Genomic DNA, 13,460 nt, shown 5'->3' on the forward strand with positions numbered 1-13,460 from the left:
TTTCTCAAAGGGTGCTCCAACCCACTTGAGGAAAGTTAACGGGAGGCACAGGGGGGCCACAGAAGGAAGGGGGAAAAAACTCCCTTCCCTTTCCCACCAACAGAAGCCTCCATTGGACCAAGCAGCCTTCTGTCAGCAGAAGGGCACAATTGGATACCACCCTATCTGTTTAACAAATTAAGAAATACCAGGAAACTGTTACTGCCATTATTGGTTCCCGTCATCGCAGTAATTTATAGTTCTACTCCCTCCTTCTCTTATATCCCTCTTATTAGACTGGAGGGCCTGCAGTTAGGGATTGATGTGCATTTTTAGTTATATTAAGTACACACTAAGCACTTCACAAATAATAAATGATGACATCCCTGGACATCTTTCCCCTTGCTAATGGGTACTTTTTGCACACAGTGAAAATGTTACCTGTGAAAGGCAACATGATGGAAGTTTTAGGTGCCCAGGCTTTTTATGTCAAAAGGGCACTGAATCTTCTGAAAAATGTGATTGGATAAATCTTAACATATGACTTGGAGGTCCTTCTAGACCTTTGCTATTTACACTTTTAAAATAAAACCCCCAAACCCTATGATGAAGCGTGTCCTTTCTTCTTCAACAGAACACTCTCCCCCCCCCCCCAGATTTTGGAAAGCCAGTTCCCAGCTACCCTCACACTCACAAGTCTGGTTTGGTTTTCAGTGGCGGCCCTTGAGTTCTGGGAGAGAAAGCAAAGAGACCACATTCTGAGAAAGGAAATTCTGTGATGTTTTAAATGTTTTCCTTTCCCAACTTGAATATTAAGGGCAAATGTTATTAGAGCAGCATTAAAAAGTAAAGGTACCCCTGACCATTAGGTCCAGTCGCGGACGACTCTGGGGTTGCGGCGCTCATCTCGCTTTATTGGCCGAGGGAGCCGGTGTACAGCTTCCGGGTCATGTGGCCAGCATGACTAAGCCGCTTCTGGCGAACCAGAGCAGCGCACGGAAACGCTGCTAGAAAGCAGCATCTTCCAGGGGAAAAAGAAGATGGGGTGGGGAGGGGGCCAGTGCAAAGTACCAGTCTAGATTGGGAAAGCAGTGCCAAAATGTCATTGCAAAGCTCATTTTCCTTAATAAAATGGGAGGGGGCCAGCCAGCATTAAGCACACTTTTAAAGAAGAATAACGAATGCAATCATGTGTAGATTGGCCATTAGAGAGTCAATGATGATTCAAGCAAAGCTGACAGGTGTGTAAAAGCTCAAGCCGCTTGCGACTGGAGACCCCGGGGAAACAGGGACTTAAAGAACTTGGGATTCATTGGATGTTTAATAGTAGAAAATAGAGAAGAGGAAGTGGGCTGAATGAAAGGACTGGGTATGGGAAGGAATTAGAATTTATGTCCCATAGTGCAGCAGGAAGAGGAAGTGACTTGGCAAATTTTAAGTAAGTGAATACAGGAGGTGCTGAAAGAGACCGAAAGGTGAAAGGAGGAAGCAGGATATATTTGGTTTTCGGTTGTTGTTTTTTACTCTTGGCATCTACTGGTCTGGGAAGGCTCCTGCCTGGACAATTATCAATCAGATAAACTAACCTGTTTATCAAGCCTCTTTTTAAGGGCATAGATCTGGTCAAAGGTCTTGAATAATGAGGCCACTTACAGGCTGTTTTCCCCCCTTAAAAATAAAATAAAATTTAAGAGCCTCCACCCTGAGTATCCTCCACAGTTCTAGAATATATGCAGTTGGAATGTGAGTATTTCTTTACAGATTTGGGCATAAGGGAGATCCGCTGATCTCAGGTGCTGGAGCCACTAGCTACAAAGGATACAGTGAAACTTTGCAACCTGCAGGGATCCATAAAATTTTAACAGTCCTCTGTCTATGCATACTCTTACTCTCTCTCTCTCTCTCTCTCTCTCTCTCTCTCTCTCTCTCTGTGTGTGTGTGTAAGTGATACTTTTCTTGCTATAGGAAATGGAAATAAAGTCAGAACTTTAAAATGCACTAATTTTAAACATACCTGTGGCATTTATTGCCCCGAGAAGAAAAGAAATAGATATGATGGTTTGGACCCACAAACCACCGACGGAACTCCACTTCCAAAACGTCCTCCCTGTTGCAGCCCCTTGCACATATGCACACACCCCTTGGGACCCTTGTGAAAGGTGTGGCACATGGTGCAAGCGTCTGCAGATGGGGGTGGGGAGTTGGCAGCAGTCATGAAGCCCCTTGAGCGAGGGAAAGTGCCTTCCACTTATAGAATCATAACATTGTACAGTTGAAGGGGACCACGAGAGTCATCTAGTCCAAACCCCTCCAGTTGTGTGATGGCCCTCTGGAACCAACACAATGTATATGAAGAACAGGCCCTTCCAAGTCTCTTAAACAACTTAAAAACATACAGGCGTGAAACACAGAAACAGGACCAAGGATGAAAAATTTTCTTTATCTTTAAGCCTTCCTAAAAAATAAAATAAAGCTATAATATGCCGGCACACCTTTATTTTAAGAAGACTCTTACTTTTGTATACAGTCATACCTTGGTTTCTGAACAGCTTAGTTCTCAAACGTTTTGGCTCTTGAACGGCGCAAACCCCAAAGTGACTGTTCCGGTTTGCAAACTATTTTTGGAAGCTGAACGTCCAACAGGACTTCCGCGGCTTTCGATTGGATGCAAGAGCTTCCTGCAGCCAATCGGAAGATGCGCTTTGGTTTCTGAACGTTTTGGAAGTCGACTTCTGGAACGGATTCTGTTCCGACTTCCAAGGCACGACTGTACTTTACTTTGGTAAACGTTTTGGTTTTTTATTACATAGGAGAATGAATTTTTCCCAGTACCAACCCAGCCTTTGCACAACACTCAGGGTTTTTATGATTTGCATTAATCACCACCTCAGGAATACAGTGGTTAGAAAATTAGAACAGTTTAACTGGCAACATTGTAAGCAACACTGTAACTCCTAACTGTCATGCAAAGTTTTGTTTCAGGAATGATTTTCAGGTATTGAATCAGGCTGAATGGCACCTTGTCCTGAGTCACAACACAAAGAAAGAACTTGCCTGTCTTCATTCCCAGCCAACTTTTTCTTGGCTCATGAGCCTGAGGTAGATTCCTTTCTGTTTTTCTCCACCCCCACTTTTTCCTTCTTTAGATTAAATAGGTTTTTATTATTTTGGGGGGCAACCCCATGGTGTTTTTTTAAAAAAGGAATAAAAAGAAGAATCATCAAATAGAAATACAGCAATCTCTGGATAAAAAACATGCTCAAGGAACCATTGTGTGATTATAAGAAATCTTTCCTCATTGAAATGGCCTTGAACTTCCATGCTACAACAGTTGTGAACAACCTCAGGTTGAGGGTTCCTCTACTGGGCCTACCTCCAGTGGAGGTCAGCCTCCTTCCACATCAGTGGGCATCATGAGCCCACTGGCAGGGCTGGTCAGAGGGGAAGCAAGAAAAGGACAAGAGTGCAGAATTGGGGAGGCACTGATCTGGATACTGGGGAAGGGCCAGTTGGGTTTGTAGGGGAGAGGCCGGCCCCAGTGACATCAGATGCCCTGACCAGCACCTTAGAGCTGCCTGACTTGTCTCTTGGCTTGTAACGTTGATACATTTTTTTCTTGTCCTATATAGTTTCTCCCTAAAATATCCATCTGATAAACTGAATTCAGGGATATTATTACCCTGACCCTTTTCTCGCTTTTTGTATTCCTAGGAATAATAACACAATAGGGAAAAAATCACATTTCATTGGACATTGCTTTTTCAGTAATATAAATTACATTACCTGTAATAAATGCGAAGGGTCTGGAGCTCTTCTTCTAGTTCTTTATATTGTTGAACAGCTGCCTCTCTTTCTTGTTGCATAGCCATCAATTTTTCCTACAAAGAGAAAGCCAGTTTAATTTCCCCCCTTCCAAGAGGCCAAAATAACAAAAAAACAAAAATATTTTATACACAAAAGTTGGCATTGTGTTCCATGCAAATGCCTTGAAGAGTTCACTAGGGCTTATTCAGGTAAGTGCCTTTCAGGTAAGTGCCTGCAGGATTCAATCTAGAGGCCTGCTAGATCACGCTAAAGGTCTATCCAGTCTAGCTTACTGTTTCCAACAGTGGCCAATTAAATGTACCTGAGAAGCTCACAAACAGGACATGATTGCAATGGCAGTTTCCTGCTGGTGCTCCCAGCAATGGATATACAGAGGCATACTGCAGAGGTGGCATATAAGCATAATGACTAGTAGACCACCTTGGATGCATTAGCAGGAATGAGGAATATAAATACAACTAATAAGTAGTTGTTAATTGAGCTGTTGTCCTCAACAATTAATTCTAACTATTCTTTTTTTTAATATAATCTAGCAAAGAGATCTTAGGAAAAGCTTGGCAGTCAGTGCAAATGTTGTAGCAGAGGTGTCTGATGCTGTAGGCCAGGCATGGCCAAACTTGGCCCTCCAGATGTTTTGGGACTACAACTCCCTAGCTAACAGGACCAGTGGTCAGGGATGATGGGCATTGTAGTCCCAAAACAGCTAGAGGGCCAAGTTTGGCCATGCCTGCTGTAGGCTATTAGCAGTCTAGCTCACTGAGTTCTGCATCAGATGGGAGTTTTTGAACGAGGCCCAAGGGCAGCCCCACACAGACCACGTTGCAGTAATCCAGACTCTAGGTTACCATTACATGAATTGGGCCCCAAAGCCAAACAGAACCAATGTAGCTGCTGTCAATTTAATACAATAAGCTCCAAGCTTATTCCACTCAACAACCTGGAAGCCACATTCTATAACAACCAAAGTGTCCAAACATTTTTCAAAGGCAATCTCGCCTAGAGCATTCTTCTGTCCTGTCTGGCTGTGAAGTATGCAAAAAATACCATGGCTAAATCATTGTATCTGTGGGTTCCTTTTCGCACAGCACTCTTTCAGGCATTTACCTTATCCAATCCCACAGAATGTATTTTTGATAGAAGAGTACTGCAAGGAAAAGGTGACCAGATGCAATATCTCACAATAATTTTGCTAGGATAGCCTTACTGTTAGGTAGAGTGTAAAGGTAAAGGTAAAGGGACCCCTGACCATTAGGTCCAGTCGTGACCGACTTTAGGGTTGTGGCGCTCATCTCGCTTTACTGGCTGAGGGAGCCGGCGTACAGCTTCCGGGTCATGTGGCCAGCATGACTAAGCCGCTTCTGGCGAACCAGAGCAGCGCATGGAAACGCCGTTTACCTTCCCACCGGAGCGGTACCTATTTATCTACTTGCACTGCCATGCTTTTGAACTGCTAGGTTGGCAAGAGCAGGGACCGAGCAACGGGAGCTCACCCCACCACGGGGATTCGAACTGCCAACCTTCTGATCAGCAAGTTCTAGGCTCCGTGGTTTAACCCACAGTGCCACCCGCATAGAGTGAGCTGTTGCTATAGGCAGCAAGTGAGGACAGAGTTATGTGCCATGCAGCCTGTCTCCCTGTGCCTCAGGTATGGTGGGCCTCTACCTCATCTCCTCTGTTGAAGTATGATTCAGCTACTGGTCTAGTCAGCTTTTCTACAGGGCACCATCTTATCCTTCATCCCCAGACAGCAAAATGTACTGAGCCAGCCTTGCAGCTCTGAAACAACACCATACTAAGCAGAGGATGAGGTAACAATGCACGCCTGGCCAAGGAATTTGCTCTAAAACTCAAGGTGCTTGCTTCCTCTGTTAAATGTGCACAATGGCATTTACTCTGCTTCCATGAACAGGCAAACAGTTGATTCCTGGAATTAAGCAGTTAAAATTCCATTTGCAGGTTGAGCCATTTATGTGTTGAACCTTTTAGGCTCACAGATATAAAACCACAAAAGAATGTTAGCCAAACCAAGCTATTTTTTATAATTATACTGTACTGTTTGTGAACCAATCTTCTTAAATATTGGGGAAAACATGCCTGAATCAAAGTAGGTGGGTTGTTCCAAGAGGCCAATAATTAACATCCTTGACAATTTTCAGTGTACTGTGAACTGCAATTGAAACGTAGATTGGAAGGAAATGTTTGTAGCAGACACACCCACTCACCAAGAGATTACCAGTTCGATTCTTTAGAGAGGTATCACACCTGATATCCTTTTAGGATAAAGGTCAGGAGATGTAGGTCTGGATTCTCCTTTCACTTAAACCCATACTGGTCTGGTACTACTTCATAAGATTAGCTTCTAGTTTATTGCAACATAAGAGAAGGGAGAATTGACGTAAATGGATTCAAGGCAATCAGTCCCTGAGAAAGAGGAAAATAATAATAATAGTAGGCTTGCAGTTAATCTCCTGAGTATAATGTGTAGGATGGAAGCCGAATTCTGGTAAGGCAGAGACAATAGCAAACATTCCAATCTGGGATTTAGGTGCCTGCTACCTGTGACAGAAGCCCAATCCTCACTAAGGTGGTAAACCTGTGTCTTGGTTGTAGCATCTCAGATGGAGAGGGGGACACATAGAAATACAAATAAACCAGCATGATAAAAATCCATGCATACAGAAAATTAGATGTTACGAAGCTGGCTTATTCCTGATATCTAGGGCTGGATATTTATTGTTATCATATGGAGCGCAATCTTGCGAGCCCCCACTTCCTTTCAGTTTAGCATTTCAATGAGCTGGAGGAGAAGACTATCAATGGTTACTAGCCATGATGGCTATGGTCTACCTCCATAGGTGGAGACAGCAATGCTTCCACAATGCTTCCAAGCACCAGTTGCTGGAAACCACAGAAGGGGAGAGGGTTCTTGTGCTCATGTCCTGCTTCCTGGTTTATCACAGGCATCTGGTTGGCCACAGAGAGAACAGGATGCTGGACAATATGGGCCGTTGACCTGATCCAGCAGGCTATTATTATGTTCTTAAATCTTATCTGGGAAGTTTGCACTGCAATAAAATAGCTGGCTAGCAAATACCATTCTCTCATTTGCCATGCATTTCTATGCCAGATTTTTAACCTCCCTTTTTGTCTCTTGTCAATAAAAAGAGAGACAGAGAAAGGCCCTGCCATTAGGCTTACGAAACTAAAAAAGACAAGACACACAAGAAAGGGGGAGTGAGAGAAAAAGGCAGAAGCGAGAGATCAGTTTATCAAGGCCAAAACAAAGTGATGATGTATAATGATTTATACCCAGTTTGAGCCGGGTTGATCTTTCCTGACTGGTGTTCTTGCTTGAATAGCAGTTGATAATTCTTTTGGCCAGTGGCGTGGGGCAAGGTGCTTTCCCCCTGTGCTTCTGTAATTCCTGGGCAACAGGTATATGAGACTACAGGCAAATTCTACATCAACCAAGATATTTTTGGTAATGTCATGCGCAGAGGACGCCCATCGAAATTAATCAACTTAATCAAGTCATGTCCATTGATTTCAGTGGGAATACTTTGAATGTCATTTGGAACTTTGAAATGTGACAGCAATATGCAGTAGTCTACTAAGAAAGATTTTTATGGATATGGTATTTTAGGAAACCTAAAGAACAATGTTGTTTGCCTAGAATTGCAGTGCTGGAAAGAATCACAAGGATTATCCAGTTCAACCCCTACCACACTAAGACAGGAATCATTATACCTTAAGAAGCTCTGATAACTGTTTATCTAAGGCCTTCTTTAAAAAGTTCGTTGACAAGTTTCTATGACTTAAATCTTTCAGTTAGAAACCTTTGTTTAACATTTAATCTAATCTACTGTCATTCTTGTAACACTGCTGCCTCTCATTGGCAAAACAACAACAACCCCAATTGCTTTCTAATTTGCTTATACTGAAGAAACGAACCTTTGCTGCCAATTCTTGTAGTAGACCAGTATGAAGTAAGCAGCACATAAGCGGCACACAAAACACTGCCAAACCATTCTACGTTCTAAATCTTATATTAATAATCCAATGATCCTTGTTCTCTCAATTTTTGGATTATTAATGTAAGATTTAGAACGTAGAATGGTTTGTTAGTGTTTTGTGTGCCGCTTATGTGCTGCTTACTTCTAATTTGCTTATGGCAAATGTTTGAAAACTACTTTGTCCCCATAATCTCTTCCCTAGATCCAGTATTAGGAATGTACCAGATATTCTGCAGTTTTGATTTTTGAGCTAAAAATGGAGGTTTTAGAGGGATAGAGGCTACCTGAGCCTCAAGCAACAACAATGGATCCAGAACTACCCCCAAGGTATGTACCTACTCCATCAGATGGAGTATAACTCCATCAAGAACAGGCACCCCCCCATCCGTAAGGTCTAGGGAACCACCCACTAACAGTGCCTCAGTCTTATCTGGATTGAGCTTCAGTTTATTGGCTCTCATCCAGGCCATTACCAAGGCAAAACAATGGTCCAGCATATCTGCTGCCACACCTGCAGATGTAAAGGGTGCTTCCCCTTCCGGAACTACAATCCCCAGAGTTCCCTGTAGAGAGGGATTGATTGTTGATCCTGGGACTTATAGCTCTGGGAGTGGAATAGGGATCTCTTAAGAGCTCTCAGCACTCTTCCCCCCCCATAACATTTTATTAATTTTCCACAATAACAAAAACAAAGCAAACAACAATAAAAACAAAACAAAACAGATTGACTCCCCCCTATTCCCTTTCTTAGTTCCATTGTATATCAATGTACTACATGTCCATTATAAAGTTTTAACCATTTGAATTACTTATTGTCCAGTCATAATAAAATTACAAGTATTCTCAAAACCCTGCCAATGTATTAGCCTGTGTACATTGCTTCTGTATATATGCAGTAAAGACCTTCCATTCTTCCTTAAATTCGTTGTCATCTCTTTCTCTTAATTCCACTGTCAGTTTTGCCATTTCAGCATATTCCATTAATTTAACTTGCCAATCTTCTTCAGCTGAGACACTTTCTTCTTTCCAAGAGCTCTCAGCACTCTTAACAAACTACAGCTCTGTGATATGAATGTAGCCTTAGCCCACATTGAATATAACTACTGTTGCATACAATGCATTTTTTAAAATAAAAAAATCCTATTTCTCTTTTTTCGTCCTGTTTAGTGGCAGCATTTCCTTGGCACCACTTTCCCCCTTGGCTTCTTCTTTATTCTTCCTGAATTAAAAGCACTGGTGATGATGGGCAATCAAGGAATGCACACTGAACAGGGTGTCTGAGAGATAGTGGCATCTCCTAGGACAGAGAGAGAGGTTTTGGCCAAAAGCAGAAAATGGAAGATCCAGGGCAAACTGAACTAGTAGATTATGCTATCTTGAAGATGAAAAGAAGTGTGCTTTAACGTCAAAGGTAAATACTTTCTCCTTTCATCATTATGATTTTTATTCACAGGATCTGCTTAGGCATACTTGGGAATACAGAAACCGTGCAGCAGCGGCAGCAGGAGGCCCCATTAGCTAAAGTGGTACCTCGGGTTAAGAACTTAATTCGTTCCGGAGGTCCGTTCTTAACCTGAAACTGTTCTTAACCCGAAGCACCACTTTAGCTAATGGGGCCTCCTGCTGCCGCTGCTGCACGATTTCTGTTCTCATCCTGAAGCAAAGTTCTTAACCAGAGGTACTATTTCTGGGTTAGTGGAGTCTGTAACCTGAAGCATATGTAACCTGAAGCGTATGTAACCCGAGGTACCACTGTATATATAATATATATATATATATATCCTCTCCAAATTGTAATGTCTGGTTCAAGAATGAACTATTGCATTCTCATGATTCAGAGTTTTCATATTGGAGGTGGGGGGGGCAGCGTCTTCTGATACTGCTCAGCTTTGTATTTAACAACTCACCTGGTTGCCATAAGCAACAAGGAATTCCATGCAGCCAAATGACCGGACTGGCAGAAGAGGGATGGATCACTCGCTTGCTTCTCTGCCAGAAAACTTGGTTTCTGTGTCAGCCATAAAGGAAGGCCAGACCTGTGGCTCAAAAGGAGAGGGCTCCCCTACAATATTAAGTGCACTCCTATCCATGTCTTCGAAGAAGTAAGTCCTATTGAATTCAATGGAGCTTACTCTCATGTAAGTGGGGTTAGAAGAGCAGCCTTAAGCAATCAAAATTTTTTCCTTGCCACAAATGTTGCTGCTCAAGTAGGAAATATTAATATTCTGGTAGAAATCAATTGTATGCATCTGTTTCCTCTGGATGGTACATAATCAAGTCATGGAAATGGCTCTTGACTTAGCACTCAACTTCTTACAAAAGTAACTTCCAAAGCTTGCAGCAAAGACAGGAGCATGGAGAGCACTGGGAAAAACCTCCTCTCCCCATTAATTTTTTTTGGCAGCCAGCAATTTAATTATGTTAGGGACATCTTAGATATTAGCTATTGAACATACTAGCCTCCAATTTACCAACGGAAACAAGAGCTCTTTTAGATTAGACCAAGAGCCAACCAGACGAACAACTTCCCTGCCATTATTGCTAGTCTGCCATTTGCCACTCTTGCTTTGGCCACCCAGCACAATCATTTGCCAGCAGGAGGCAGCTCTCATGTTATCTATCAGATTATTATAACATGTCACAAAAAGATGCCTAAATCTGTTCCCAGCCATTCTGAAATGACGTGCGGCAACTGTTTTGCACAGCGTTGATTCTGTTAGCTGCCTTGAGCATGCTAATGGAAAGGTGGTGTGTCAAGCAAGGAAATAAATAAACAAATAGGAAGAAAAATGAGAATTGTGAATTCATAGCAATGCAACATCTAAGGTTGTAAAATCTTGCTCTGTTAAAATAAGTGCATGTTTTGTTTTTGTCTTGAGCACACACGACGGCTCCCTATTAGAGCAAAAATCCTTATGATCCCTTAGTAACGATTTTGCCAAATTTACCCCTGCTTTTAACCACTTTTTTGCAATGATCTCAAAAGATGCCAATGAGAGCAAATATCAGCCGCTGCAAACCAAACTACCGTGTGCAAACCCGCAGTCTGTTAAAATCGAACTGTAAACTTTCCCCTACATGCCAATGCCCTTCTGCATTTGGAATCTTTGCCAATACTTTTGTTTTTGTTTGTTCAAAGGATCTCATCTGCTGTCACTGTGACTACCTTACAGTTCAGCTCCTGAACACCTGCTGAAGTGAACCTGTCACGCCAGAAATGTTTTGAAGGTTAGGCAATCTCCATTCATTGAATGGCAAGCACTTGGGTCCTGTTTCCTCTCTACCTTTCAACATAACGAAAAGACAATTAGATAACTGACTGTACAGAGATATTTGCCAACCGAAATGTTATTCCAGCAAGTTTAATCAAGTCATTTTGAATAGCAAAGAATGAGCATATTTCTGGCAAAAACAAAATGAAAGTATTAAACAATTTACCAGATTGAATTGCAATATTGCGAGTCCATGAAAATTATTTCATAGTTCTGCCCAGTCAATGAAATGGAAGAATAAATAATCTATAATATAGTCTTTACTTTCTTTGTACCTTAAGTGTGGGACATTACTGATGATTTGTACAATTTCAACACCCGTACCCAATGAAATACTAGATCAATGGGTACTTAGTATAGTAATGACTAGCTTGGGTCCCACTGATTCCCATCAATCTGCTGTGCTGAAGGGGGTTTGATGGGGCAGAGGTGTTCTTCCACCTAACCCTGCCTGGTTCTGCCCCTCTCCTCTCTGTTGGTGGGGAAGTCCTGCCCTATTGGAACCATGGGGGGAGGGGGAATCAATTCAGTTCACAATGATAGGTAAACCTACTACTTCACACATGTTGAGACCAAATATGCAAGCCAAGGCATAGACATCCTTCAAAATCTGCACTAATCTGAATTCTGCCATGCACGTCTCCAGACAGGTAATACGGTAATAATAAATAAATACATGTATTACAATAAAATGTACATAAAATGCAAATATTTGTGAAGATAGCACAATAAATGCTTTACATTAGGCCAAACTGCTTTGCAAAAAGGTGTATATTGGGCAAAATTACAAAGATGTGTATATTAGAAGAAATTCACACTACAATGCTGATGTTGTTAGCTGCTCTGTTGTTTACCTGTTGTTAACCACTCTGAGCCCGGCTTTGGCCAGGGAGGGCAGGATACAAATAAATTATTATTATTATTATTATGAGTTTTCATGAGGACTTTTTCATTATTAAAAAAATTACAGACTGATGTGGAAATGTGGAAAACTAAACTGAAGACTGGAAAAAAGAGAAAGTGGGAGTAATCAAAATGGACAGATGCCTCTATCCCTAACAATGTCATAAAGGACATCTATGCACATCAACTGCTATAGCTAAGAGCAGAACCTCCATATATAGAAGCAATAAAGGTAAAGGTACCCCTGACTGTTAGGTCCAGTCGCGGACGACTCTGGGGTTGCGGCGCTCATCTCGCTGTATATGCCGAGGGAGCCGACATTCCTCCACAGACAGCTTCCAGGTCATGTGGCGAACATGACTAAGCCGCTTCTGGCGAACCAGAGCAGCACACGGAAATGCCATTTACCTTCCTGCTGGAGCGGTACCTATTTATCTACTTGCACTTTGACGTGCTTTCGAACTGCTAGGTGGGCAGGAGCAGGGATGGAGCAACGGGAGCTCACCCCGTTGCGGGGATTCGAACCGCCGACCTTCCGATTGGCAAGCTCTAGGATCTGTGGTTTAGACCACAGCGCCACCCGCGTCCCTATAGAAGCAATATACCCCATAAATAAAGAGCATTTTGTCACTGTTTACAATTAAGCTTTAAGGGATGTTTGTTAATTGTTACGGTATTATCTTTGTTGTTTACTGTCTTAGGCTCTATGGAGGAATGGTGGGATAGAATAATTTTAAATAAAATACTACCAGTGGAGGATCTTGGGGTGTCAAATTTTAGCGGTGCCCTGTGCGATGACAAAATGTGGTGCCCCCCGTCTTCCATTCTACATCATTGTTGTGGCACCCCCTTTGGCGCTCCCAAGGCTCTACACCCCATAACCCACCTCTTACACTACTGCTACTAATTTTTATTTCTATACATTACTGAATCCATGCAGTGTTTATAAACAATTAAGGATCCAGCACTTTGACTTGGGCTTGGAAGCAGAAGCCAGTGCAGTTTTATAAGAAACGGCAACATACGGATGATATCCAACCATAACCTGTGCATGAGTAGACCGATTGAAAATCATGAGAGATTCACTGAAATGGATGGGCTTAAGTTGCTTAGCTCCATCCAATGGGCTTATTCTGAATATAACATAGCTGGATATTACTCTGTGCTCTGAATGGCCCCTGGTCAACAATGGCCAAATGGAAGTCTTCAAAGACAGTCCCATATATAACACATTAAAGCATAGCAGTCTAACTGGTATGTTATCAGGATGTGGACCACAGGAGCTGAGCTTCTCTATCCAGGAGAGGGCCCCCTTCCTGTTGAACTTCCAGCACTTACTGAAGACTTCCTTTCACTGTTTTTTGGGTGGGGTTTTTTTATTGTGGTAGAAGATACTTCATGCCACAAATGCCATTTGAACACACTAAGACAGAATTGGATTCAAAAGCACTCCAATGCTGCAAACCTG

At 42.3% G+C, this 13,460-nt stretch overlaps 1 protein-coding gene across 3 annotated transcripts in view; it reads right to left on the reverse strand.

The window, feature by feature from the left end:
• MIPOL1 (mirror-image polydactyly 1) overlaps positions 1 to 13,460 on the reverse strand; it is a 202,225-nt gene that overhangs the window by 52,955 nt on the left and 135,810 nt on the right. For all 3 annotated transcript variants that reach the window (XM_053380083.1, XM_053380065.1, XM_053380074.1), the window contains one exon: positions 3,763 to 3,857. In XM_053380083.1, coding sequence (XP_053236058.1) covers positions 3,763 to 3,857 — 95 coding nt within the window. The remainder of the gene's footprint in view (positions 1 to 3,762; positions 3,858 to 13,460) is intronic.

Source organism: Podarcis raffonei, chromosome 1, assembly GCF_027172205.1.
Source record: "Podarcis raffonei isolate rPodRaf1 chromosome 1, rPodRaf1.pri, whole genome shotgun sequence".
NCBI lineage: Eukaryota > Metazoa > Chordata > Lepidosauria > Squamata > Lacertidae > Podarcis > Podarcis raffonei.